The sequence below is a fragment of the Silurus aristotelis genome (genome assembly GCF_946808225.1).
Source record: "Silurus aristotelis genome assembly, chromosome: 3".
In the NCBI taxonomy this organism is placed as follows: Eukaryota; Metazoa; Chordata; class Actinopteri; order Siluriformes; family Siluridae; genus Silurus; species Silurus aristotelis.
The window spans coordinates 36,389,301-36,416,413 of NC_139576.1; the positions used below are offsets into that span (position 1 = coordinate 36,389,301).

At 42.6% G+C, this 27,113-nt stretch overlaps 1 protein-coding gene and 1 long non-coding RNA gene across 27 annotated transcripts in view; both read left to right on the forward strand.

The window, feature by feature from the left end:
• The first annotated feature begins 914 nt into the window (after positions 1-914).
• Positions 915-4,296, forward strand: LOC310723921. Its single transcript, XR_014532868.1, has 2 exons — positions 915-2,056; positions 2,385-4,296. It is a non-coding gene; the product is annotated as an uncharacterized lncRNA (long non-coding RNA).
• A 4,196-nt stretch (positions 4,297-8,492) lies between these two features.
• Positions 8,493-27,113, forward strand: part of LOC310723866 (R3H domain-containing protein 1-like) — a 39,261-nt gene continuing 20,640 nt past the window's right edge. For 5 of the 26 annotated variants that reach the window (XM_083537317.1, XM_083537298.1, XM_083537306.1 and 2 more), the window contains exons 1-4: positions 8,618-8,784; positions 22,527-22,720; positions 23,386-23,599; positions 26,800-26,835. In XM_083537317.1, coding sequence (XP_083393443.1) covers positions 23,426-23,599; positions 26,800-26,835 — 210 coding nt within the window. In that variant the 5' untranslated portion in view covers positions 8,618-8,784; positions 22,527-22,720; positions 23,386-23,425. Of the gene's footprint in view, positions 8,785-16,164; positions 19,498-22,526; positions 22,721-23,385; positions 23,600-26,799; positions 26,836-27,113 lie in introns of those variants that run through there. The other 21 variants (XM_083537299.1, XM_083537309.1, XM_083537313.1 and 18 more) reach the window with 17 other exon arrangements.

Below are 27,113 nucleotides of genomic sequence, written 5' to 3' on the forward strand. Positions count from 1 at the left end.
TAATTTAGCACCCTAATCAACCATTTCAAGCATTTTATTATAGATTATATGGACAAAAAGTATCGGGACACCTGATTTTTCCAGCCATAAGCGGTTCTTCCCCAGCTCAAAGTTGGAGGTACACAATTGTAAACGACGTCTTTGGATGTGGTGGTAGGACATATTTCATACAGACACATTAGCAGACACAAACCTGTTCCAGCAAAGCAATGCCCCCAGTTCACAAAGCCAGCTCCATGAAGATATGCTTTATAAAAAACTATTTTTTGTTTAAAAATTTTTTAATTGTACATCAACCCAAATATTCACCTTCCCAATCAATTCCCAAAAGAGCACATGGAAATGAAACGATAATTAAGCAGTCCTGCTCATCATTTAATTTTTATATCCTGCAAAAAAATGACCCCTGGTATTTTTTATTATTATTTCTCCATCACTTTGCAGTCTCCCCAACAAGCTCTCATATGATGCAGTTTCAATCATTCCCATCAATCCAATCTTTCAGATCAGGGGTTTTTGGGCATTTCATTTCTGTAAGATCATCCGAGCAGCTGTGATAGAACTAATCTTAAGAAGGGTTTTTTTTTTTTTGCTGTGTTGGGTACCACTGGCTTATCTCCAAGAAGGCATAATTGTGGCTCCACAGGTAAATTAAAGCAGTGTATTTATGCTTGTATTTACCCCTCCAGGATGGGGCCAACCATAATCAAATTTGCAGTTGGACCCTGACTGTTAGCATGGCCTGTAAATCCAGGCCGCTACACAGCTACATAACTCAAGATTAGCACTGTTTCTGATTGTCCCAATATCTGCAATCGTGCAGATGTTCATTAAGTTTCTTCCCTTATGTAACAATTTTTTAACAAATTTCTAAGTTCTATACCCTAAATTCCTCAACCCCCATCTTTCAACTGTCTTGTGATCTTCGTTTGTCTGTTTAAAATTCCAATTCATCATTTACATTTAGGGCATTTGGAAGACGCCATTATTTAAAGCGACTTTCAACAGAGCTGTTGATGTTAAAGGGCTTTGCTCAAGGACCCAGCAGTGGTAGCTTGGTCATGCTGGGATGCAAACTCACGACCTTATGATCCCTCAGACTAATTTGCTATTATGTAAGCAGTTAGTCTCTATTCTCTCGCTAATAAATGCTTTATTAATAATGGTAGATTAGATCGTTAGAGCTAATGTACATCAGTGCTTGTTCTGTTTCTACTTTAGTCCAGCTCTACAGTCTTTACTCAAGATAAGCTCTGATAAGTTCTTTTGCCTTCTATTTCCTGTGCCCTTTTTTACAATTCTGAACCCTCTGGTTATTTTTAGCTTTCCAAAATAAGTGGAGGGAGTAGAAATGCAGTATCCGAGTAGCACCTCCAAGGCTAGGCTACACACGAGTAGTCACAAGGGAACGGTCACCTGAACATTTCCTGCGTGCAATATCCTCGGGCTCAGTGTGGAAATAAAGAAACGCGACCATGTTGAGCAGAAAGAGATCTATGATTTTGTCTAGTGTTTGCTTGGTTTATCTCATACTACATACCGTATTTCATAAAAAATGAGTACACCTCCCACATTTCAGCAACTAATGTATGTCTTCTTAAGGGACAATAGTATAGAAATGAAACTTGGATATATTTTAGAGTAGTCAATCTGCAGCTTGTATATCAGTACAGATTTACTGTCCTTTAATAACAACTTAACATACAGCTATTTTTGTCTAAATAACTGGCAACAAAAGTGAGTCCACTTTAAGTCAAAACTAAAGTTAAATGTCAAAACTGTTTCCAAAGTGTGAATATTTTGTGTGAGCACCATTGTTATCCAGCACAGCCTTAATTCTCCTGGGCATTAAATTCACCAGAGCTGCACCGGTTGTTGCTGGGATCCTCTTCCAGTCCTCCATAATGACATCACAGAGCTGCTGGATATTAGACACATGGAGCTTCTCCACCTTCCGCTTGAGGATCCCCAGAGGTGCTCGATAGGGTTCAGGTCTGAAGAAATACTTGACCACTACATCACCTCCATCTTCAGCAAGGCAGTTGTCATCTTCGTGGTGTATTTGGAGTCATTATTATTTTGGAAAACTGCCGTTCGGCCCAGTTTCTGAAGGGAGGGCATCATGTTCTGCTTCAGAATGCCACAGTACATGTTGGAATCCATGTTTCCCTCAATAAACCGTACCCCCCAGTACCAGCAGCACTCATGCAGCCCCAGACCATGATGCTGCCACCACCATGCTTGACTGTAGGAAAGACACAATTTTATCGGTACCCCTCGCCAGAGCGTCACCGAACATGCTGGACATCATCTGAGCCAAACAAGTTTATCTTCGTCACATCAGACCACAGGACATGATTCCAGTAACTCGTGCTCCTGGACAGATTGACCTTCCTGTTCTGTTCTGCAACCTCTAAAGCAATGCTGCAGCACTCATGCGTCTGTTTTTTTGAAGCAGATTCTGTACCTGACACACAGCACGAGGACTCAACTTGTTTAATGGACCGTTGCGAAACCTGTTCCGAGTGGAATCCGTCTTGGAAAACCTCTGTATGACACTGACCACTGTACTGTAACTCAGTTTCAGTTTTACTGATCTTCTTACAGCCTTGACCATCTTTGTGGAGAGCAACAATTCTAATTCTCAAATCCTCAGAGAGTCTTTGTCATGAGATTCAATGTTGAACATTCAGTGTTGAGTATGAGAGAATTGTACTTAAAACACCAAATTTAAACAAAAACAAATTTCTGTTTGAGCAGACAAAAACATGAACATGATGAATAGCATGTGTGGCTTTGTATAATTCGTAGTTGCAGTCCCAACCCAAACACCTAACTTAATATGGTCTAATTTCATCTCTATTGTTGAAGGTATGTTACGATTTTCCAGTACAGATTGATGTAGCAATTCTTCTTGATTCTTGATGTGTTCTTACGAAGATTAGCTTTTATCTCAACGGATGTTTAGGCTATGGTCTGTTTTTTTTTTTTCCAAATTTAGAGCAAGATCAGCACATGAATATCTGCCATATTTTTCAATCAATAGCTACTTCTCTTGGAACGTGCAGCCGTATCCAGTGTACGTGGCTCCTCTGATCGGTATTTACATAATTTCATTTCTGCACACCCCCATAATCCTGAGTGCGAGCCAGTATCCATTTGTTAAAAGCGGCTGCCCACGCATCTCAGAGCCGTATCCAGTGGATGGGCTGTAGCCCCCTTCTTGATCGTCACCGGCCTCCCACACAGACATTATATAAAACCACCAGGGCGGCAGATCAGCCATCTCTACACACAGAACGCGCTTCAGCAAGCGGCTTCTCGAAGGTATCAATCAATTTAGGGAGAGGTGAGAGAAAGAAAAGAGCCCAGCCTGAACCAAAACTTTGCCCTAGATTCTGTGGCACGTAGATAAGTGAGGGCATCTGAGAGGGCAACGTGAGCCACAGTGTGAGCTCTTTTTTTTTTTTTTCCCAGGGAAACCAATGTGCCACGGGTTCACGCTCTTAAATGATGGGCATTTTGAGCTGTGAAAGGCTAATGGAATTGTGGTAACGCTAGGTGATCCAGGTCGCTGATGATTGTGTTGCTTTTAGTGGCCTGTCCAGAAATCGAGGGCAATTTGCACTTTTCATAAACCTGCAGATCAACAAATAAATGGATGAAATACAGCTTTCAAGGAAATAATAATAAAAAATAAAAAACGAACCTGAATACGGCGAGACAGTTGACTGAAAAGCGCGGTTTGGCTTGCTACCAGTGTTACTTCTCTGATCAATAGCTTTTGTTGAGATTCCAGCTTGCTTAATGTGTGCTGACGTCTGATTGGAGGAGCTTTATGTCCTTGGTCGCTCGGTTCCTTGTTGCGGATGCTCTTTTACCTCTACTCTCAATTGACCGGCTGACCCCATCTCAGCAGGGCAGCAATTGTTGTGTCCCTCAGCATCGATTCAAGAGTCGGCCCTATACCCGAGAAACCGTCTCTGGCGTGGTGTTATTGGTCCAGTGAGTGTTTATACTGATAATCAATATAATAATGTTTGAGAGCAGAGCCTTCTGAAATATTCACAAGACAGAGAGAGAATTACTAAAGCATCTGGGAATTACTACAGCAGTGTTATCTGGGAATTTCTTGTAAACATCGAGCGACTAATAATAATTCAAATCACAGGTAAAATATTAAAGCACTCTTAGTAATACATTGTGGTTTCTATAAAGCAGTTCTCTTTTACAGAGACTTTGAGAGACTGGTTTATTTTAGGAGCAAAAATATTCACATTTTAAGCACATCGTACATCTTTCTGATTATGTAGGAGAATATTTACATGGAAGGAAGGAATCTCCAGTGTCAGTGTTTTGTAACAGGAATTCGTTCCACCAGTTTAAAGGCATGGAAACCAGACAATAACGGTAACCACTAGCAATTAAATAGTAAATAGTAATTACTAATGATTAAAGATCAGGAAATACAGAAGTGACTAGCTATTAAAGATGCAAGAAAACAGGAAATATATTAACTTTAACTGATTAAAAACAAGGAAACCAGGAAATATATTAGTCACTAGCGATTAAAGAAACAAATATCGTAACTTCTAGCAATGAAAGACTTAAAGAAACTGGTTGTATTTACAGGAACCATGTGCTAAGCTGACTAGCTTGCTAGTGTTAGTAACAAACACTGGTATGATGTCTCAGACAGGCTTTCCAGCTAAAAATGCAGGCTATTTTACTATGCTAATGATGCAGACGGTACAACAGAGCCGTACAAGCGCAACGACTGATTTAAGGTCAATCACTACAGTCAGTGTTTTGATTCATCACCAACTCTTTGATTTCAGTGCACAAACATCTCTGAGTCAGTCCGTGGTTGAAATATAAAGGACTTGTATTTCCACAGTGTGACTCACTTTCTTCAGCTTTGGGAGTTGCTGATTAGCAAACCTAGAAGCAGAGCTTAAAAATAAACAGTCTACAGACATGCAGTGGGGTGTTACTGTGGGTATTACTCTGGGTACTCTGGGTATTTATCAGCGATCAATGTCATGCTAACTTTCTACTTACTAAAGCTCAGCGCGGTTACTTTAAAAAAACAAACTCAATTACTATGCTAGCATACGATTTCACTAGAGGGACAAAAGTCTGTGTACACCTTAACATACGATTGGTATGTGTTTCTTTTTTGAACATCGTATTCCACGTTTAGTGCCCGTTTGCTGTTATAATAACTTCCACTCTACTTGGAAGATGTTCCTCTAGATTTTATGGAGAGTTGTGCTCGCTCAGCCAGTAAAGTCCAGGTCTGATGTAGGTGATGTCTGGAGGTATCTTAGTCACATCAGACCACAGCCCGTCTTCAGCAAATCGACTTGTTGCATCGTGTGTCGTATGACCTTCCTGTTCTGTTCTAAAACCAATGCTGCAACACTCATGCGTCTGTTTTTGAGGTCTGGAGTCCAGTCTGTGTTTCTATTCATCCCAAAGGTGTTTAGAGCCTCTATAGCAGGAGATCTTTCACTCCATTCCATAGAAAGTATATATATTCATGGTGATGGCTTTGTGAACATTGTCAGGCTGGAAAAGGTTTGTGAAAAACAAAAAAAAATCTCATAGGTGTCGAGTATCTGTAGGGCCTTATGATGTGAGACTGTGTTGAGTTGATAGAAAGTCTATTTTTAATTAAATAATTACTCTTTACAACAGCAGATATCTATATTGGGTTCCTCTCCTGGAATCAGGAATTAGGAGGCTATTATGGGGAAAGAATCATCAAAACTTTGACGCAGCCACAACTTGGCAAAACACACCAAAGCATATTTCATCCTCAAATATTTGAGTTGTTTTCCGTGAAAACTATTTCCGACTTTACAACACACTGTGGTTTATTTGTATTCATGGAAAATAAAAATAAAGATTTGTGTAGGAGTATTCAGAATTTTTAATCATCGTTTGTGAGCTGAAATCTGTTGAACGATTTCTATGTGAGGATGCGATTGATTCAGCAGCATTGACATTGTTGACCTCCATCTCATATATACATACAGATTATCTGAAACTGTTACCACAAAGTTGGAGGCATGTTTTTGGATGCGGTAGAGTGAAATTTCCCCTTCACTTGAACTAAGAGACCCAATCCTGTTCCAGCATGAAGATATTTTTTGCATGGGTTGGAGTGGAAGATCTCCTGCTAGAAGAGTGGAGCTTATTATAACAGCACATTCTGGACTATAAATGTGGAATTCGATGTTCAAAAACAAACACATAGCAATCTTATGGTCAGGTTTTTTGTATAGGAAGCTGATGATGATATATAGATTTGGAATGACTGCAAGATGAACAGATTGTCAGTGTGTAGGATGAGAAGAAAGTACCAAAATACTTCTGAATGTGAATGAGTATGAAGAGTTGAAGTAGTGATGTATGAGAATGTTATGTGAATAATGAATGCAGTTCCATTCTTCTGTAGAGAAGACCTTTAAATAGAGAGAGTTTCTATAGTTACACACACTCTCACGCTGTGGGGTTCTGCTTGTGCTCTTGCCACAGCTTCTCATTTAATGCTCATTTTATATATATATATATATATATATATATATATATATATATATATATATATATATATATATATATATATATATATATATATCCAAGATTTTACAAAACAGAATTTCACCAGGTGAAGGGTTTTCCTAGGCTGGCACACATTGTCTCTCAAGAAGATCTAGACAGAAATGGAAAGGTTTCATTTCCTACACACGGCAACCCCCCTTCTTGTTTCCTTCGTTAGATCCTCACGTCTCAGATGTTTGAAGGAAGCCAGATATGACTGCGAACTGCATGTCAAAATTCGGCCTCAAAGACTGGTAGATGTTCTGAAGCTCACCAACAACACAAGCACAGCTACACCATCTGAGGATCAGAGGCTTCTAAAAAAATGAAAAAAATCTGTTATAATCGTTACCCTGTAAAGAGCAGATCACTTCATAAACATGTGCAGTGCACCATGGGAAAGGGGCTTTGGCGTGCACCGGATTTGTGCTATTTGTGTACCTGTGGGATGTGGACCGGAAGGTGTATTTTCTCACAATTTCACATTTTAATTAACATTCTAAATAAAGACACTGCTTATAAACACCTGTAACCATAGTAACACAAACCGGTATTAAGTTAGTTACAAAGCTACTGTAAACTTTCCTAATGACCTTACTGTGCTCCATGGAGGATTTCTGCATGTGGTGGAACTTATTGCATGAAGACGGCTATTTTGAGAAATGCCTCGAAGCACAAGACGAACTGGAGAAGATGAAAAAACAGCACCAGGAGTTAACTCCCACAGCTGGATCGTTAGCAGAGATGCGGCACAGGTGCACACGATTTGCATTCATTCTTGTGAGAAAATTGGAACCGAATGAATATCTGTTATATACCTCGTTTACGTTATATGCCGCATATTTATTGCACAATAAAAAATTTATACATGTCTATTATGTCCTTTTAATTCGTTATAGACCGCTTTGATGATTCACCAAGACAGAATTTCATTGTCTGGTGTAACAGACAGTGTCCTTTACATGCGACAATAAACTCTTAAACCACGAATATTTGCCTTCCAGACTTTCACTCTCAATACAGAAAAACCTTTATTTAATCATCACCTTTATTTAATCAAAATATGGCAGGTATCTAGGGTATAGACTCACATTTTTATTCTTACTTTTATTTGGATTCTTTTTTTTCTGGTTAATCAGAAGAACGAAAAAAAAAAAAAAATAATAGTAATAATTATTTAAAAATAAAAAAAGGTCCATAAATAAAAATTAATGAAAGAAATGAATGAATATCTAGAATCAAGATAGAAATAAAAAGACATGGAATTAATTTTAAAGCTGTAACTGATGTATTTATATATATATATATATATATATATATATATATATATATATATATATATAATTTTTTTATTTCTTTTATAAAGTAATTTATATAAAAAATGTTGGTTGCATTTTTTTTAATAATATAATAAATTGAATAAATAGAATTACAAATAATTTATAAATATTTGATATTTAATATATTTATATTTACATTTAAAAATGTTATATCAATATTTATATCATTTTTAAATATTGATTTTTTTCATGTGTATGTTTTTTCTTCCTAAATTTCTTTATATTGAATTGATAATTGATCAGAATTTGTGCAGATGATCCCAAAATACTTTTAATTTCTTGTTAACCCCATAATATTATTTATGACCCAACAAATTATTAATATTTGACGTTAATTAAGTATTATTACGTCATTACAAATTGTGTACATTATCTCAAAATGTTTTGTCCTGCATTCATGGGGAAGCAAAAACACGTTTTAGTATTGTTTTAATAAAGCCATTGATCACCAATACGTCACCGAAATGACCTCTGTGATTGGGCACATTCACGGTCAATCAAGTCTTCTCACACCTGCTATTGCTTCATCCTTTCCCCACCCGTATTGAGACAAATCCCGCCTCTTGGGTTGTAATTGGTTTATTTTTCGTCGTTACTTCTCGTATTAACCAACCAAATGTATTTGAATGCAGTAATATGGGTAAACGAGCCAATCAAAGGATAGGAGGCGGGACATGTCGAATGCGGGTGCGGCCCCGGAGGAATTGTGGGTCTGCCTTATGCATGTTATTGATCCTTCTCATGTTTCAGATTGGAGAGAAATAAATGAGAAATAAATCTGGCACGCTAGAGAGAAAAGGAAGAGAAGGAGATTGAGAGATTCAGCTTGACGGAGCAGGTAAGGTGCCGAGTCCGGGATGGTTCGCTTTGCTCCAGTGTGTGCGAAGGCAGACAGCTGGACGTTAGCGTTAGCATGTTAGCTCTGTTAGCTTAGCACTCGGTATCATTCACACTGACCGGCAGCTAGCATAGAGACCGCTGCCTAGCTTCATGTAGCAGGCCCGAGTCTGTAAACGCTTCACGTCCCTAAAAAATAAACTGGTATTGATCCGGAGCCGGTGTTCACACCTGGGTTTAATCCTCAATTAATCCGCTTCACACACCGGAACAGTTTCCACTTGAACTCAACCCGGTTAGCGTCACCGGATCTGTTAGCGCTGCGGCTAATGAGCAGTTGCCCCAGAAGTGTTTTGATTTTATCTTTTATTTAAAAAAATTTTTTAGCAAATAATTATATTTAGATAATAATACAGGTGTGTGTGTGTCTCTCTCTCATTCACTCCCTCACCCAAATCTGATTACTGACAGACCCTTTAATTATTAAAATCTACCACTATAACTTAAAAGATCCGAATTATTCAGAGTCTAATATCATCTGAAATAATCTGAATTATTTAAGTATTCTATAATAAAAAAATAATCTGAAGGTCATTATCATCTAAATGCTTTCAAGTCATTATTATCTCGATTATTTACTTTGAGGATGTTGATGGAGAAGTATAGAGAAGATCAGGAGGAGCTGCATTGTGTATTTGTGGATTTAGAGAAAGCGTACGACAGGGTGGAGAGAGGAGTTGTGGTGTTGTATGAGGACGTCTGGTGTGGAAGAGAAGTATGTGAGGGTGGTGCAGGACATGTATGAGGACAGTGTGACAGCAGTGAAGTGTGCAGTAGGAACGACAGACTGGTTCAAGGTGAAGGTTAGACTGCATCAAGGATCGGCTCTGAGCCCTTTCCTGTTTGCAGTGGTGATGGACAGGTTGAAGGACGAGGTCAGACAGGTGTCCCCATGGACTATGTGGTTTGTGGATGATATTGTGATTTGTGGTGAGAGTAGGGAGCAGGTGGAGAAGAGCCTGGAGAGGTGGAGGTACACGCTGGAGAGAAGAGGATTGAAAGACAGTAGGAGTAAGACAGAGTACATGTGTGTGAATGAGAGGGAGGGCAGTGGAGGGGGGCGGTTGCAGGGAGAAGAGGTGGAGAAGGTGGAGGAGTTCAGGTACCTGGGGTCAACAGTGCAAAGTAATGGAGTGTGTTAGAGAAGTGAAGAAAAGAGTGCAGGCAGGGTGGAGTGGGTGGAGAAGAGTGATAGCAGGAGTGATTTGTGATAGAAGAGTATCTGTGAGAGGGAAAGTTTATAGGACTGTGGTGAGACCTGCGATGTTGTATGGATTAGAGACAGTGGTATTGAGTAAAAGACAGGAGGTGGAGCTGGAGGTAGCAGAGCTGAAGATGTTGAGATGTTCATTGGGAGTGACGACGATGGACTGGATTAGAAATGAGTTTATTAGAGGGACAGCGCATGTAGGACGTTTTGGAGACAAAGTGAGGGATTTGAGATTGAGATGGTTTGGACATGTGCAGAGGAGGGACATGGGGTACATCAGTAGGAGAATGCTGAGGATGGAGACATCAGGAAGGAGAAAGAGAGGAAGAACAAGGAGGAGGTTTATGGATGTGATTAGGGAAGACATGCAGGTAGTTGGTGTGAAAGAGGAAGATGTAGAGGACAGGGGGGTATGGAGACGGATGATCCGCGGTGGCGCCCCCTAATGGGTCTGAAATATTTTCAATTATATTGAAATCCACTCTATGAAATAGTTTAAATTAAGTCAACTATAATTTTAAATAATCTGTTAAATAATAATAATCTATTAAAATACAAAATAATTTGAAATTACCATCTGGAATAAACTAAATTATTAAAGTCTTTTATAATTTATTTAACTTCCGTTGTAATCTAAAATAATCAGAACGAATAAAATCCATTAGAACCTGAAATAATCCAAAACATTAAGTTTATTATAATTTGATGTCTAAATTAATACAATTCAAAAAATAAATTAGTCTGTTAATCCGAATTATTAAAAAAAAGAATCATAATCTGAGAGTTTGCTATAACCAAAATAATTAGAATTATTTATAACCCGTTATCATCTGAAATAATCTGAACGATTCAAACACATTCTAATCCGGATTATTCAAAATCTGCTCTAATCTGAAAGTGTCTCAAATTATTAAAGTGACCTATAATTATTTCAAATCCACTTTATGAAATAATCTAAATGATTAGTGATCTGAAGTTATCTAAATTATTAAAATCTATTATAATCTATAATAATCAGATGCTAAATGATTAAACGGATTCTAATCTGAATGATTGGATGTTTTTGTGCTACACAGCAGCGTGAATGCTATTGGAGATGTCACTGCACTGGTAATTACGCTGGTGTAGGTGTGTGTTGCTGTGGCAGACTTAATAATAATAATTATTGTTGTTATTATTAGTGATGAGTACAATAGTTTTCATGTGACTCATCGGCCACTTTATTAGAAACACCTGCGCAGTTCTCTTTCAGTCACATCCAGCGAAGTGGCAGGAATCACATCAAACGTCAGGAATCACATCAAACGTCAGAATTGTGAGAAAATAGGATCTTCAGTGTCAGAAGCAGGTTTGGGTCTCGTAGTTTGTAGTAAAAAAAAAAACCCCCGAGATGGCATGAGGATGAAACCTTGAGAGGAACCAGACTCGTCCTCAATGCCCAGTTCCATCATAGTTGAGGTGTAGACACTGTTGATGCAACCTGGGATCCTGACTATTGTAGTGGACTGTTGATATTAATTCCAGTCCAAATCCAACAAAGTTCTTGTGGCTCAATAATTTCATGGATCTTGAAGCTAGAACCATCCTCATTTAGAGTGGTCTCCGGTTGTCTTAGGTCTTAGAAATGTCCCACATTTATGCCATTTGGCAGATGCACTTATCAAGCAGCTATGGGGTTAAGGGCCTTTCTCAGGGACCCAGGAGTGGTAGTTTGGTGTGGATTGGATTTAAACTCATGACCTTCAGATCCAAAGTCCTGCGCCTTGACCACTAATCTACCACCCCATCACTGTGTCCAGTTACAGCTGGATGTAACTAGAGCATACATTTTTTTTTGTCTCTCTTGGAGACGTACACGTCTGATTGATGTGTGAATGTGCACTTGTTCAGGATAAGGCTTACTAGAAAGATGAGACGCTATTACTGTCAGGTCCCTCTAATGATGAGAGCCGCTTGTGTTACCGCATTTTGCCTCTCGCACCAAGGAAGTAAACGCTAATTCTTCACGACATCCGTCTACTCGAGGACTTAAAGCCAATTCGTGACTCGTTCCACCAACAACAAAAAAGTGTTAAACCTGTAGTTTCACTACAAAATAAACCAAAACAAATCTCAAGTGCTTAGTTTTTACATCCGAGCAGGAACCCGACTGGAAGAGAAAGTAAACTCATTTAAACCACCCTGTTGTGCCGACCCCATCTCCTGTCAGGTTTGTTGCATTGTGATGGCATTCTAACTGATCTAGTGCACAATATCATTCTGCAGGCTTTGCTTTTTCCTGCCCTGTATCTGTCACGGCGAATATTAATAGCCCCGAGGTGATGTACGAGCTCTGCTGAAGAGTAGGTGTACGTCGCCCCCTAGGATGTTCTCACCTGAGAGTAACAAGCCCCAGGAGGCCTCGTGTTTAAAACGCCATGCCACCTGTTTTCATTTTTCGGCCAATTTTAGTCCCGCGCCTGTTCAGCGCTACGACACAGAGGCGGTTTCTGGTCGAGCCACGTCACGCGTGGTGCTCTTTTCCACGTAGAGGGTTGGTACATGAGCACGTTGCTTAATCGTAGCGACGTAATGGTGACAATTCAGCTTAATGTTTATTCATAACCCTGAACTTGATTTGTCTCATTGGAGCTTATTGGAAACGGTGGCTTAGTAATTAAAACATCTAATTCGGAAGGTTGTGAGATAATATTTCAGCACCATCAAGTTGCCACGGCTGGGACCTTCTGGCTAAATGAGTACAGATCTTCACAATCTAGTTTAGCATCCCTCAATAAGAGCGAATGTTGTTAGAACTACATTGAGTTACATTTACATTTATGGCATTTGGCAGACGCCGGTATCCAGAGCGACTTACAACTGAGCAATTGAGGGTTAAGGGCCTCGCTCAAATCCCCCGGACTCCAATGTCTCAAGTCCGATGTTTTAACCACTGAGCTGCCACTCCTCTCGGATGGATCGTACTCGCCGATAACCAATTAATCAACTGATATTTTTTAGAATGAATACTTGATAAAAAAAAAAAAAAACAGACACTCCGTAAAACACAGGGTTATTCAGAAAGAATGAAGCGATTTGATTACGCAATATTTTATTAAGGAAAATGAATACAAAACTCCATGTAATTATTCTAATGAACAGAGTGCTTGAGATTCCTTACACATTTCATTTGATCACTGACTCATTCAATGACGATGCTTGAGAACTGAAGAAATGCGTCATGATATCGGTTCATTCTTTTTGAATAACCCTGTTTTTCATTTTTTTACGGGAAAAAAAAAGTCATGAAAATTAAATAAAATTTAATATTAAATTATAAATATAATTATATAATGAAATTATAAATAAACTATTATATTGCTCTTCCTGTGCAGTCTCACACAGGAAAAAAATGGCTCTAGAGAAAAATTCGCTTATAGAGACCGATCTCGTAACGACCGATTTCCTCAGCCGATCCAGCAACAGATACGACCCGGAAAAACTATCGGTTTGTATTTTTGCGAATAGTTTTGGCAATCGACTATCGGTGTTGATATGTCATATGTGATCAAGCCATATCAACTCCAAGTCCATCGTGGTATCACTAGGATCAGCATCAGTAGTGCATGTCGACTGTTGCGATATACATTGTGAAAGTCAGGCCTTTCAAGGCTGGTACATGTAGATCACTACCCTCGATCACTAGATTTGCTTTACTTGGTGTTTCCTTACTCCCAAGCTCTACCACAAACTTCCCTCGCTGTCCATGAACTGAAGGATTCATCTTCCTCCTTCTCTTCACCGAACACTTTCTTCATCTGTTAGAGCAGCTTCTCTGCCATCTTGATGAAATATCTGACACCTGAGATTTGTCCAGCGCTTCCTTCGATGCTTTGACCATTCGCAGCTTCCAGATCATACTGCAGGTTTAAAAGCATTAGCACCTCGGCCCCATCCATCTTCCATGTCTTTCGGAACGCTCACGCCATCCGTTACTCGAGCAGGTCACGGTGTCGATCTGATTTCCTCCCAGCACAGCGGTTTGCCTCCGAGGCTTTACAACTTCGAACCACAAGTGGAATTCACTTCTTTGAAATTGCTTGTGTGTGTGTGTGTGTGTGTGTGTGTGTGTGTGTGAGAGAGAGTGTTTAGCAGCACATGCCGAGACCCCTGGCGAGCTAATCCGAATCCTTGCTTGCTTGCGTTCAGGAATTGCTCACCCGGTGCGATGCCGTAGAGGGTAGGGGGGGTCTGCCGAGCTTCTGTCAAATCAAGGTAGAGGTCGACAGCTAGGACACGAGTTGACCTAATTAGAATAAGCGGCAGCAAGAATCTCCGATCCGTTTCCCACACTCCTGCACGTTAAGCGCCCCGGTGCTTCATTAGCATACATTACGCAGTGTGTGGCGGAGAGAGCGCCCCGCGGTATTGCAACGTTTCAGATATTGGTGTGCAGCTGATGAATTTCAAACCCTTCTTTTATTGCCAGAGATCGCTCTCTCTAAAGCGATTGCAGCGATCCTCCATTGAACTTGCGTGTGTGTGTGTGTGTGTGTGTGCGCGCAGATTTACGTATCGAGGTAAAAGCAAACGCGGTTCAATAACACACTTCAAACACCGTTGCCCTTTCTCTCTGCGAGTGGAAACACTCAGCTTTTTATATCCCACCAAGGAAAGGTCATTGATTTGGGGGGTATTTTACACACAGTCAGGAGCAGGTATTAGGACTATGGCCCAAAGTATCAATCTCGCGGTTGCCTTGAATTCCTCAAGATGAGCCCTGAGCCGAGTCCTCGTATGTTCCGTGTTTGTTCTCGGCGTCAGGGGAGGCCGAGAGGCATATTTATTTTCCATTCAGGTGGGGGAGGAAAATAGGCCCCCACGAAAGCACTCGCTGCTCAGAAGCACATAATAAGCTCAGGACGTAGGTACGCTAAGGTCCCTGGCATCCGCAATGCTGTCCACGAGACGCTAAAAGCGACCTATTAGACCAGCTCGCCGTGTTAAGTCCGAGGGATTTACGCAGCCCTTTATGACGAGCGGAAGAACGACGGGGCTCGGTACGGAAAATGTCACGTCCTTTCTTTTGATCAAAAGGCTCACGGTCGATTCAGACAATTAGCCCCTACTTGTTTGCAGCCGAGAACCAAGGCGTTTTGTTAAACGCACCGTTTCACAGCTTTTTTTTCCGACAAGCCGCATATGACGTAATGCTAGCGGCAAGGCCTGGCCCTTTACAAACCCACGGTCTGGTGAAAACAAACTGCATTAACGATGAAGCAAAGGGAAGATGTGGTGATTTTTGGTTAAAGTTTGATTTTATGGTCTAATCAGAAAAACACTTCTGTTGAACCAGCTTATAATGCAAAAACCAAAATCATCCTGTCCAGCGGAATGCATTAAATCATTAACCAGCCACGTTGCCAGCGATTTAATTTTTCCTCCTCTCACACATTCCCGCCTGTCCTTCACCACCGCAGGAGTGTCACACGATGAAGAGTAACGGTTTTGCTGCACACTGACATCTTGAACCAGATCCGGCTCTGCAGAACAGCATCCTTTCCCAGCTCTAATGAGGATGGAACAGTGTCCACAGGAGCTCTGTCACGTTCCTCACCGCACGCTGAAGAAGGCCCCCCCCCCCCCCCCCAACAAAGCCACCACCAAACCCCCCAAGGGACCTCATTAGGATTCTTCTTTCCCAGGCAGTGTAGGAATCAGCACATCCTTAGGGAAAAATGTAAATAAACGCATTTGTCACTTACATCCTCCGCCATCCTCACCCCACCCCGTTTCCTTATTTTTTTCGTATTTTTTTTTTTTACCGGCTTTCTGTGCGAAAAATTGCATTGCGAGGCTTAATTAGTAGGCACTGCCATTATGCTTTCTTTATTATGTAAATGAATCGGTCGACTACTTGGAAGTGTCGTCTCACAAGCTTTGTGCCAGGTGTTTCCTGACTGAATGCTGGGTGAGGGCTTTTTTTTTTTTTTTTTTTTTTAACCACCCCCCCCCCCCCAACACCCCCACCCCTTTTCTCTGTCGACACTAAAGAAAAAGACAACTGTACTGTGAAATTGCAGGACAAGCTATAATTATTTGACAGATGATTTTTGTTTTTCTCACCCCTCCTCCCCTCCGATCCGCAGCGTTCATGTCGGACTGACGTGAGTGACGGGACCTCATTGATTTCCTTTGTTGCGGCTTAGCACGAGAAAAAAAACGGCTGACGGTTTTCAGAACCGAGTTCCTTGTCAAGCGCGAGGACCCGCACCGCTTATCCTTTCTCTTAGGGAACCGTCTTCAGGGGGCAAAAGACAAAGAACATGACTGCTTTGCTAGAGCTATGTTGATGGGACTGGATTGGGTCCCCTGTGGGGTGGCAGCTGGGGAGGTGTGCGTTCTATTTGATTGGCGGTGGGTGAACAGGTCATGTCGGTTTTATTAGTGAAGCCAGGGTCCTTAATCAACCTGCTGAACCCACCTGCTGATGTAGACCTTCCCCTTTTGCTTTTTTCACCCCCCCCCCCCCCATTGTTTTGCTCGACATAGAGCACATAGAGCTAACACAAATCCTGTGCTACAAAATATAGTTGTGACTCGGACGATGTTTCTTTTTATTGAACATTTCACGCAAAACTGAACACATTCTGTCAAACATGAGGAAACCTAGTGACGACTGGCATCGTTAGCAATATCTAGGATATTTTTATCCTTTCTGTGATCAGTGAAACTCTGGGAGCTGCGGGTCCACTAGCTGGTGATGTTCGCCAAGTGGAGATGGACCCCTGATCATAGGATTAGTATGTCCTTCTTTTGAACATCCCATTCCACATGCAGTCCCCATTTTTAGTTATAATAACCTTCAGTCTTCTGAGATGATGTTCTACTAGATTTTGGAGATTTGCTCAGGACTTGGGGCAGGTCTAGGAGTAGTACCTTTTTTAGCAAGCACATCAACATTTCAGTTTAAGATTGTTGAATAAAATTTCAGTGATTGCTTGTTTAAACCAAATTGTCAGATCATTAAACCCCTGAGGAGTAATCCACCATGTTCTAATAAATTAAATTCTAGAAACAAGATCTAGTCTGCAGCACTAATCACTCTCCTGCTTCCATGTGTCATGGGGGAAAGAAAACCGCAACATGTTCACTCAACCACACAATGTACATCAATTTGTACTTTGTAGCCAGGCCAAGCAGACTGACAGTATTGGGTCTGGGCAAAATGTCAGAGCTTTCAGACAAAGAATGAGCGATTTGTGTTATGACTTGTCTCCTGAACAAAGTGTGCTTTTTGTTGTCTTCCCCCCCCACACACAACTGGAGTCACACAACTGGATGGGATGCGGTAGCAGGATATTTTCTCTTCACTTGAACTAGGAGACCTAAACCTGTTCCAGCATGACAGTGCCCTGTGCACAAAGCCAGCACTAGGCCTTCTCCTTACAAATCCTCCAAACATATCTGCACAAAATCTAGTTGAACATCTTCCCAGTGGAGTGGAGGTTATTATGCAAATGAGTTGTCCAAAAAGATGCACATACCAATCCAATGGTCAGGTTTTTTAAAGGATGATACTAACGGGCACACGTGACCCCTTGACATGAACGGAAAAGTAACGTAATGTAGCAGCAGACTTTCGACCCGAACAGCCGACGAGGAGAATCTTCTTACGGTAATTAAGGACAGCCTGAGTCTGCTGTCTTTTTCCAGGTAAGCGTAAGGGAATCGCAGTCTTGCATCACCGAGCAGGTCGCATTAAAAACCCGTTGCCTGTCTGCGAACGTCGCCCGAGTGTCTTTAATTGGTCAGCAAGTATTTTAAGTGCCCACAAGAGTTTCGCATTTAATCAGCCACTCATGAGTAACCTAATGTAAGTGTGAAACCATGCTGAAGAAGAACGCGTCCGACTCGCACTTTTCTTCCCCGCGGAGGTTATGCCACAGTCGTTGTCAGCACCCGGATGCATCGACGCCTCTTTGCCCACTCGTGTATCTTTCATGCCTCCGAGTGTGCCAGCTGAACTCGAGTAATAATCCTGACAGGCCTGTCCTGCGTCAGTTTGCCTCAACAATTAGTTTTTTTTTTGGGGGGGCAGGTTAGTTGAGCGTCTGGTAATTGCAAGCGTTCTCGTGCTCGAGCGTCTTCAGGTGGGATTTAATCAAGAGCTCAGGACTGCCAGGACTAATTCAACAATAAAATGACATCGGAGGGGGGGCAGAACAAATACCCATCTACCCCCACTTCTCTTCCACCCTGTTCCATTTCTCTCCCCGTCATTCAATCAAGTCCCAGAACTTTCTCATCATCTCCTTATTACCAGCGTACGTCTTATTGCTAGACGTAATCTCTGTGCATCCTCGAGTTTCTGCTGCCGTCTCAGGATAACGTAAACAAATTTAATGAACACTCCGAACGCGCTCTCGCTGTTTTCTCTCGTTCTCTCTCCGTCTCCTTCCTCATGCCTCCGTGTCAGGGTTTTTTTTGTATATTTTTTTTTTTTATTGCGGACGGATGTCATCAGCAGAGGCGCAGGGAGCGCACGGGTTTGTCACCGCACCTCTCGTAATTGTCTCGGGGATCGCCTTGATGCCCTCGCGACCTCCCGCGGGGTGCCTTGAGCTTGTCTACAGTCGAAATGGCTTCGGTCTGTAAAGGGAAAGGCGCGGGGTGTATTTCTCGCTAAGGTTCCAATTGCATCAGGGTTGTGCTGCTTTTTTCCCTACATACGTTACACAAAAACAACCTTGAATTTATTTCTGAATGGGTTGTGTGCTTTGGAAGACCATGTGCATGCCCCATTCTGATTGTATTTATTTATGTTGAGATGGAAATTTAGGCTCTAGGATGATCTCCTTTTTCTTGTTGTAATGAACCTCTGAGCTCAGAGTGGACCTCAGTGTGCGTTTCTCCAGAATCCTGAACGAACACGTGAATTTCTCCCCCACCCATGTGATCGAGTATGACCCAACCTCTGCTGAGGTGCACTTTTTTTTTTTTCTTGACACACACCAAGTCAGGATGTTTTTTTTTTTTTTTTTTCAAGGGGAGGGGCGGGGGGAAGGTAAACCACCCACCGCTCCTCCCGACGTCCTGAGGCTGCGGCTGTATCGCTAATGAAGAGCTCAATTTAGCCAGTGACGTGCCTTCGAGCCGAACCGTGCGCTCTGACTGGCTGAGCGCGCCGCTGACATCACGTCGTCCGGCCGTTGATTTGCCGCTGTCTCTGAGGCTCCGGGGCGAGAGGCTCGACCATGGGCTCCTGCACTTAGCCACAGACGGAGCTAGCGCCGCAGAGAGAGAGAGCAAGAGAAAGAACGAGAGCGAGTAGACAGAGTGGGCGAAGGGGGGCTGCTTTTGGGAGCTCGCTCGACGCAGCAGCCGGCACAGCCAATGCAGCCTATGGTACTATGGAAACTAAACCTCTGACCAATGGAAATAATGAAGGCTACAATGTGGCAGGTGGGTGCAAGTGTGTGTGTGTGTGTGTGTGTGTGTGTGTGTGTGTGTGTGTGTGTAGACGCTGGAGATTACAGGTATGTCAGACGAAAACTTGTTTCAATTTTGTTCCTAAATATGCGCCCATCCGCGGTGTTCGATTCAATGTAGACGTCAATGTCCATCAAGAAAATGTTTTAAGCCTCGAATAAATTTTGCCGCCTGCACTCTTCTTTGTCTGTTATTTGTCTGTTGTTCGGAGTTTCAGAGCGCTTCATGCGCACCCATGCCGAGATTTCTTTTTCCCGTTAACGTATTGCGCAATAGATGTACGTTTCGCCAGGAGTCGTCCAAGATATTTAAAGAGCACGCGGCCGCTTTCGCAGCAGGGGTGTGGATACACAACGGTGTGATTGGGACACGGGAGCTTGAGGCTTTTGATTGGTGCTTTGTTGACGAGTCAAGGTGACTGAGCAGTAAGTTCTTGTAAGTTGGATCGTCCCTGATTTTTAAGGTGTGCATGTGTGAGAGAGGAAATAATAAAAGTAGGAATAAAAGAAGCCCAGGTTGATGTACTCTAGTAAAATGATTTGCTAACCTTGTTTAAAAAAAAAAAACCTAACCGAGCCACCCTGGGCATTCTGTTCTTTGTTTTTTCGAGCGTCACATTCTGGGCTGTTTGTACGCTTGACTCTTGGGGAGTCAGTAGACAGATGGCGGCGTCTGTTCACAGAAGGTGGCAGCGAGTTGCATCTTCAGAAACACTTCCAAGCGAACGCCTTCCTTTTCCTTTCCGGAATCTCACCAGATCGGCACTTGTAATTAATCGCTCCTCTCTAATCGGTGCTCGGGAACGACCTGCTGTTCAAAATTCACGCAGATTGGTCCAGATCTTTATTTCTCTCGCACTTTAAAAAAAAAACCTCTCGTCCGTGGCCGTTGAAATATTCCCGAGCTCTTTCTTTCATTCTTTCTTTGTATTCTGGCCCACAGAGCGAGTATCCACCGCAGTGGGTAATCCGTTCCAATAGCGGCTCCTGCCAATCATCCGCAACATAATTGGCTGTGAAATAATAATCGTTTGACAGCACGGACGGGGTTCATATTCATAAAAGCCTGCGACAGAGCAGGCGCTAAAAGGCACGGTAGGGATCGCACAAGTTCGTGCATTTCCATGTGAATGCAAAGAATAAAAGCATCCACGTATACGTTTTATATTCAGGCTTTTCTGTTCCATACTTTTATTCTTGGCCTACCGTTGCCTGCTCCATCTCAGATTCATAACGAGCGTAGTTAACGACGCGACGCTCGTCTCGCTGTACACATGGCAGGTTGCGCTTATTTGTCTGCGCTGACGAAATCGATACACGTGCCGTCTCCGCTCCGTTCGACTCTCTGGAGATTGATTCCCGGCCCGGGAGAGGCACATTAGCAGACGTAAATTCTCAAGCGTACGCACACGCACGCACGCAGTCGAACAAACGCATTCTCTCAGTCGGACCCGGACGCAAGTTCAGCTCGATTGCGCACGACCCTTTACACCCGAAACAACACGCTTCTTTCTCTCTTTTTTCCTTTCAACCCCTCTTGTCAGCAGTTCCCAGTGCGCCAAAGCTTTCACGAGCGCCTAAATGGGCTACGAGCCTGTTCTCGAATGCAGCCGCCGTGTCGATCCAGATGACACGCGCCGCCCAATTAGCTCTAAATGTAGACACGGCTCTGCAGCTGTTTTTTTTTTTTTTCTTTTTCTCTCCAGCGTCCACTTAAAAAAAACGTTTTTTTTCCTGCTGGACTTTATTAAGGAAAGGAAGAGAAGAGCTTTGTTTTGTGATCATTAAACATGAATGGAAGTGGAAAATTTTATTCCCGAGAAAGTCTTGGACATGCACCGGAAATTGAGTTGGGGTTATTCGGTTATAAGTATAATCGTTGAATTTATTAATGTCAAATTGGAATAAAAGAGAAGGATTGACTCGTGTCTGTGTATTAACACGAGCCCTATGGTAGTTCTGGTACGCCTTGGAAATCAACTGTTTCTCTTTGAGTCTCCTCTAAAAGCCAGTGATTCCATGGCAAGCTGTAAGGGTAAATTTGCGCAACTCTGCTCTGAGTTTTCCTTGCTCAGCTTGCACTGGCACCCAGAAGGTTTTTTTTTTTTTCTTTTTTTTTTTCGCGAGGTTTTTCTCTCCAGATTTGACCCACACCACAGGGTTTTGCAGCACTTATTTATTTGTTACACGATGCGTCTCCTGGATCCTTCAAAAACGAGTTCTGAGAGCCGAGCAAGCTGGCACTCGGACGTTCCGTGCGTCCAGACGCTGACGATCTCAGAAACTAGAAAGAGGATAAAGGCAGCAGAAGGGGAGGCGAATACACTGCAGAGCGGCTGGTTTGACGGCTACCTTGTACCCCGTGACTTTCATAGGGTTAACATAGAGATGTGGGTGGGTGGCCGTGCTCTTTTGCACCTGTCCCTTCCAATGACGGCCCCCTCCCCCCCTCCCTCCCTTGCTCTCCTACCCTCAGGCTCCAGATCTCATGAATCCCAATCAGCCGGGTCCATCAGCCTCTTAAATAATGCAGCAGCAGCCTCCTAAGCCACATTAGCGTGATAAATGCGCGGTTCTGTCGGGCCTCGCTTAGCCGTGCCCTCCAATTCCTAACACGTGCCTTTGATCCCTGGCCTCATCAGCAATAAAGGGCCCACCTTGTTTCGAAAATCTGCGACTGTTTAACGGCTAAACCGATACCTTTGGCGTGGCATTTTGTCACACTATTGACTCGCTCAACAACTGCGGCGCTACACACGGACTTTGCAGGTGTTTAATTCCCCATGCAGCGCCTCTGCTTAAAACAGGTTATAATGCGAATGTATTATGCGCACGTACACCTGCTGGATTTGCAGCGTTTGGTCAGAGATATTTTGTCAGAATTCAGCTACCACGCATTCACATCGTATGGACTTTATTTGAATGCTTGAAAAGATGATTGAGAGAACAGCGAACCCGTTGTTCTGAAAACGGACTCATGTTGTGCTTTATTCTCGTCCGCAGGTTCCTGAAGGGCATGAACGCCTTGTCTGCGGCCAGCGCTGTTCTGATCTGGAGCCAGTGCTGGTGACAGGGACATGGGCCTCTTCCTCAGGGCTTCCAGCACGCTCAGCACAAGCGACGACCTGGTCCACAGCACCACTGAAAGGGACGCCAGGGCGGCGCCAACACAGGCCCAGCACGCAGCGGAACATTGGGTAAAGAAATTGGTTAATTAGCGAAATAAAAGTATACTCGAATTTCGGGTCAGACAGGAGTACAGGGGTGAATAGATATCCATATATGTATATGTTTGAAAAGCTACAAATCGCTCGTAGCTTCAGGATCTGTGAGAACTCCAAGAGTCTCAGCTGGATGAAGCACGCCACGTGATTTATACCTTACACGTGCTTCAACGTGCTAATGGAACTCTTGGATTGACAGAATACAAATTAGTTTTTTTTTTTGAAGTTGAAGGAGGTGATTTATGGGGTAATAAATGAAGGTGACCCAAGGGGTCATGTAAACTCTGCAGTTGCCCTTGGCGTAGAGGTCACGGATATGAAGGCTTTTGCTTCAGCAAAATGTTACGAAACCGTTCCGAGCGGGGGTGGCAGGGGGATCAGGGGGTAGCGATAGGGTAGGATATTTAATATCTTGTCAGCTACTGTAGTTAGCGATTACTCATGAAATATATGTAATACAATGTTTATTGTGGCGGAATTAAAGTATTTGATGCCAGCCTGAGTTCTAGAAACGGAGTAATATTGCAAACAATATCGCACTTCGTGTGTCAATTTTACGCCCCAAAACAAATCTTATTCAGAGCCGTAGCATAGAGCAGAGTCTCACCTATAGAAATCTAATATTTAATGTCCCGCAGGTCCCAAGCTCCTGGTAAACGCTCCACGTAGCCTTCTCTAATGAGGATGTCTGATACTGTCACTGTAAAGGAGACGAGCGAAACCATGAGAGGTCTGGAGGCTGAGGACGGCAACTCCGTGCCAGGGGGTGACGGCCTCAGCAAGTCCGAGAGGCGGGAGCATGTTGAGCCCGACGGGGACGAGAACTGCTGCGACGATAAGAGCGAAACAAAGGTAAAAGTCGGCGAGAACACCGGTTTCTTTTATACCTTCTGTTCCTCAGTCCTTCTGTACTGCTAGCAAAAGAATGAGGACTATTTGACTTCCACATCCTGGAATGTTTTAGATACAAGAGTGGGTCAGATGAAAATCAATGAATCTCTTGAACATTCCTGACATGCTAATCATCGCAGTTAGACCGCCTCAGTCCAAGTGTGAGTAACGACATATCAAGCCACCCATCATCACATCACCTTGTGTCTCTAGACTTGTCGGAATCGCGGCTGTAATTTCACCTGAGAAACGTGTTCCTCCCTGATGAGACATCGTATCGAATTCCCGTTGAGCGATTGCGCACACACTCGAACAATTCGATTCCGCCCAAAAAAAGTGCAATATTCTTCGGTTCGTTTGGCCCGCGATCGATCACGCATCGACCGCCGCGATTATCGCCATACCTCAAAACAAAGGATTGCGCCGCGAGCTTTGTTACGGAATGAATCTTCTGAGGTCGGAAAAACAAATCGGTTCGAACGATCGCTCTGATACAGCCCTTGGCTCACGGGGGGGCAGAGGGGGGCCCAGGGGAATATCGCGCCAAACACGAGCAATCAATTGTAACGTAATTGTGTTATGAGAACCGGCTGTAATGGATACACACTGCCTCGACCCAGCGTAGTTTGTGAAGGTTAGGCATTTCAAGGTTACACCGCTGCCTTTAATATAGAGATTTCTTTTTTTTATTAGCTGAGAGACACCTTGCTGCTTTTTTGACGTGCTGACATTTCGCTCGCATCTTGTCTTTTCATTTCATTGCACAATTTGTCTTCGCCTCCTGCTCTCTCTAAGAGATACTCGCCCAGAATTCAGGCAGCAGAAGCAGACAAGCGTCTGACCAGCCAATCCGGGCTTATTCACTGCGCTTCCTCAGTGTTACCCTCGGAGCTGGGGAGGGGGCGCACAGCAAGCGGCTTTATGGCCATCTGTCTCCCTCCTCCCTTTTAATTTTTTTTAACAACTCTTTGCTGCCTCGCCATACTGCACTACCTGGTTCTCTTCCTGTTTTTTTTTTTTTTTTTTCCTCCCCCTGCGGCATGCACACATTTTCCCCATTTCGCCTTCTTCCTCGCTCTCGGCAGATTCGCGCAGCATCTGCGTTTCCATGGCAATTTTCACAGAGTTGCGTGTTTGCCGGATCGCATGCGCGTGGCCCGACGCCAGCTCCCAGCTCTCGGGGACTTGGAGATGTTCGGAACCAAATTAAACCTGCATAAGCATCCATCATCGTTTTGTAAGGCTACTTTGTCGCTTATTAACGCCGGGACGAAGCAACGCGGCAGACGGACACGTGCTCCGCCCCTCGACGCCGTCTACAGGCTTCACCTGGGAGTTGAAAGACAATTCACACGCCTTTTCTACGAATTCTCGGGCGTGCAAAATGGTTGGGAAATTGGTCTTTTCACGCCTACTTTGCAAAATAACCGTTACACGTCCCTTTTTCGTTCGCTTGAAGAATTTCTCTCTAATTTTTGTGCTCCTCACACATGTCGGCGTAAAAAAAAGAATAAATTCCCGAGCTCTTGTTTTCGGTTATCTCGTTGTCATGGTGGCTGCTAAACAAAAAAACAAGAAAACATGATGGGTGGCAGCTGAAAATAGTTTCACGTTCATCTGTGCGTTTAATAACTGCGTATTGAATATGAAGAAATATGCCGGGAGTGGCAGCAGAGGTGTATATCCAATATACACAAGGTAATTGGAGACTGGAGCTAAGGACGGTTCCACATGACCCGACTAAAGATCCGTGAACGGTTCCAGTCGAGAAAATGGATTTGGGCTGTAATTAATCAGTACAGTTTGCTACAATGACTTAGGGCTGCGATTATAACTAAACATTTTGCACTCAAGTGAACAGCAAAACTTAACAATATTGGACATTCGGTGTCACCCAGATGAGGACTGGTTCCCTTTTGAGCCTGGTTATTCTCAAGGTTTCTTCCTCATGAAGTCTCGGGAAGTTTTTCCTTGCCACTCTCACCACTGCTTCACTCACTATAGGGTATAATTTAGAGGTCGACCGATAGTCAATTGTACTGATTTTACCAATAGCTAAGTTAGATTGTACTTGCTGATGACCGATTAATAATCTCTTCTTAAAAATAGACACTGGATAAATTTTTTTTTTTAATAAAATAACTCTCCATGTAAAATAGTATGAAACTTTATTACAAAAATAAAATACAGTACTGAATCATGATTAATGTGCTAAATTTAATAAATATGTATATATTAATGTATATATTATTTTATTAAATATTAAGGAAAATAAGGCATTCATTTAAACTGAAACGAAAACAAAAGACGCTTCAAATAAACATCAGGTGGCGTCAATGATGCACCTCTAGAGGCCGCTCTCGTACAGTATGGCGCAACCCGGAAAAACTATCGGTATGGATTTTCAACAAATCAATCAACTATCGGTTGGCGAATAAATCCGCAAAACCGAATCGGTCGACTTCTAGTATAATTTATGAAGTTTCGTAGCTGAACATGGATGAACAGATGGAGAAATATCCAGCAATGCATTTAATCTTTCAGATCATTCATGATGTAACTAAGCTAATACACCCTGACTAACCGTTTTACAATTGTTCTTAATAGCACTTGAATTTCATGACGGAAATAATGTCAGTATATGGCTAAAGGTTTGTGGACATGTGACTATCACACCCATCTGGTGGTTCTTTCCCTGAAGAAAATGGAAGCAGACAGTCTTTGAATTCTATAGTTTTATAACTATTATGGCAAAATGCTAGTATTCTTGTGCACAAATTGAGCTTCACACAACCTTTGCGATGAACTGGAACCCCAAAATCAATACCTGATCTCAATAATGCTCACAAATCCACACGGCCACGGAATGCTCTTCCCAGACTAATCTAGAACGTGATGCGGAGGTGGTGGGAACACAAACTTTTGACCATATAGTGTACATTGTGTTAGTAATTTTAAGAAAAAAGTCCTTGCAAACCATTGCTTCTAAAAACATCTGTTTTTAGCGAAGAATGGTTTCGAGCAGGATGTGACGTCTCCGTGTAAACACGTCCTTCACTCACTGTTGTGTTGTTGTGACTGATGGATGATTCCGCAGTGTAATCCACGTGCCCCGTTCTTTTCTTTCCTTTTTTTTTTTTGTCTCGTTGCATAACGTACAGCGCCAACTGCCCGGACAGAGCGCGAAGCGGCCCAAGGTACAGTGGCATGAGGCATGAGTTCTGAATGTGTTTGCTCGGTTGTCCTGCAAGCTGCTTTTCATTTCTTTTCATGCATCATGATGCGTTCGCAACAGTTATCACCGTATGTGTTATAAAGGCTTCTTTTTTTTTTTTATTGCATGATTTTCAAACGCTCAAGCACCACTAATTGGACCTGTATACATGCCGTCCTTGAGCTTTGAAAATTCCACCCAAAAAAAAAAAAAAAAAAAAGTAAAGAAACACACATGGTTCATGAGCATGGTTTATTTCCT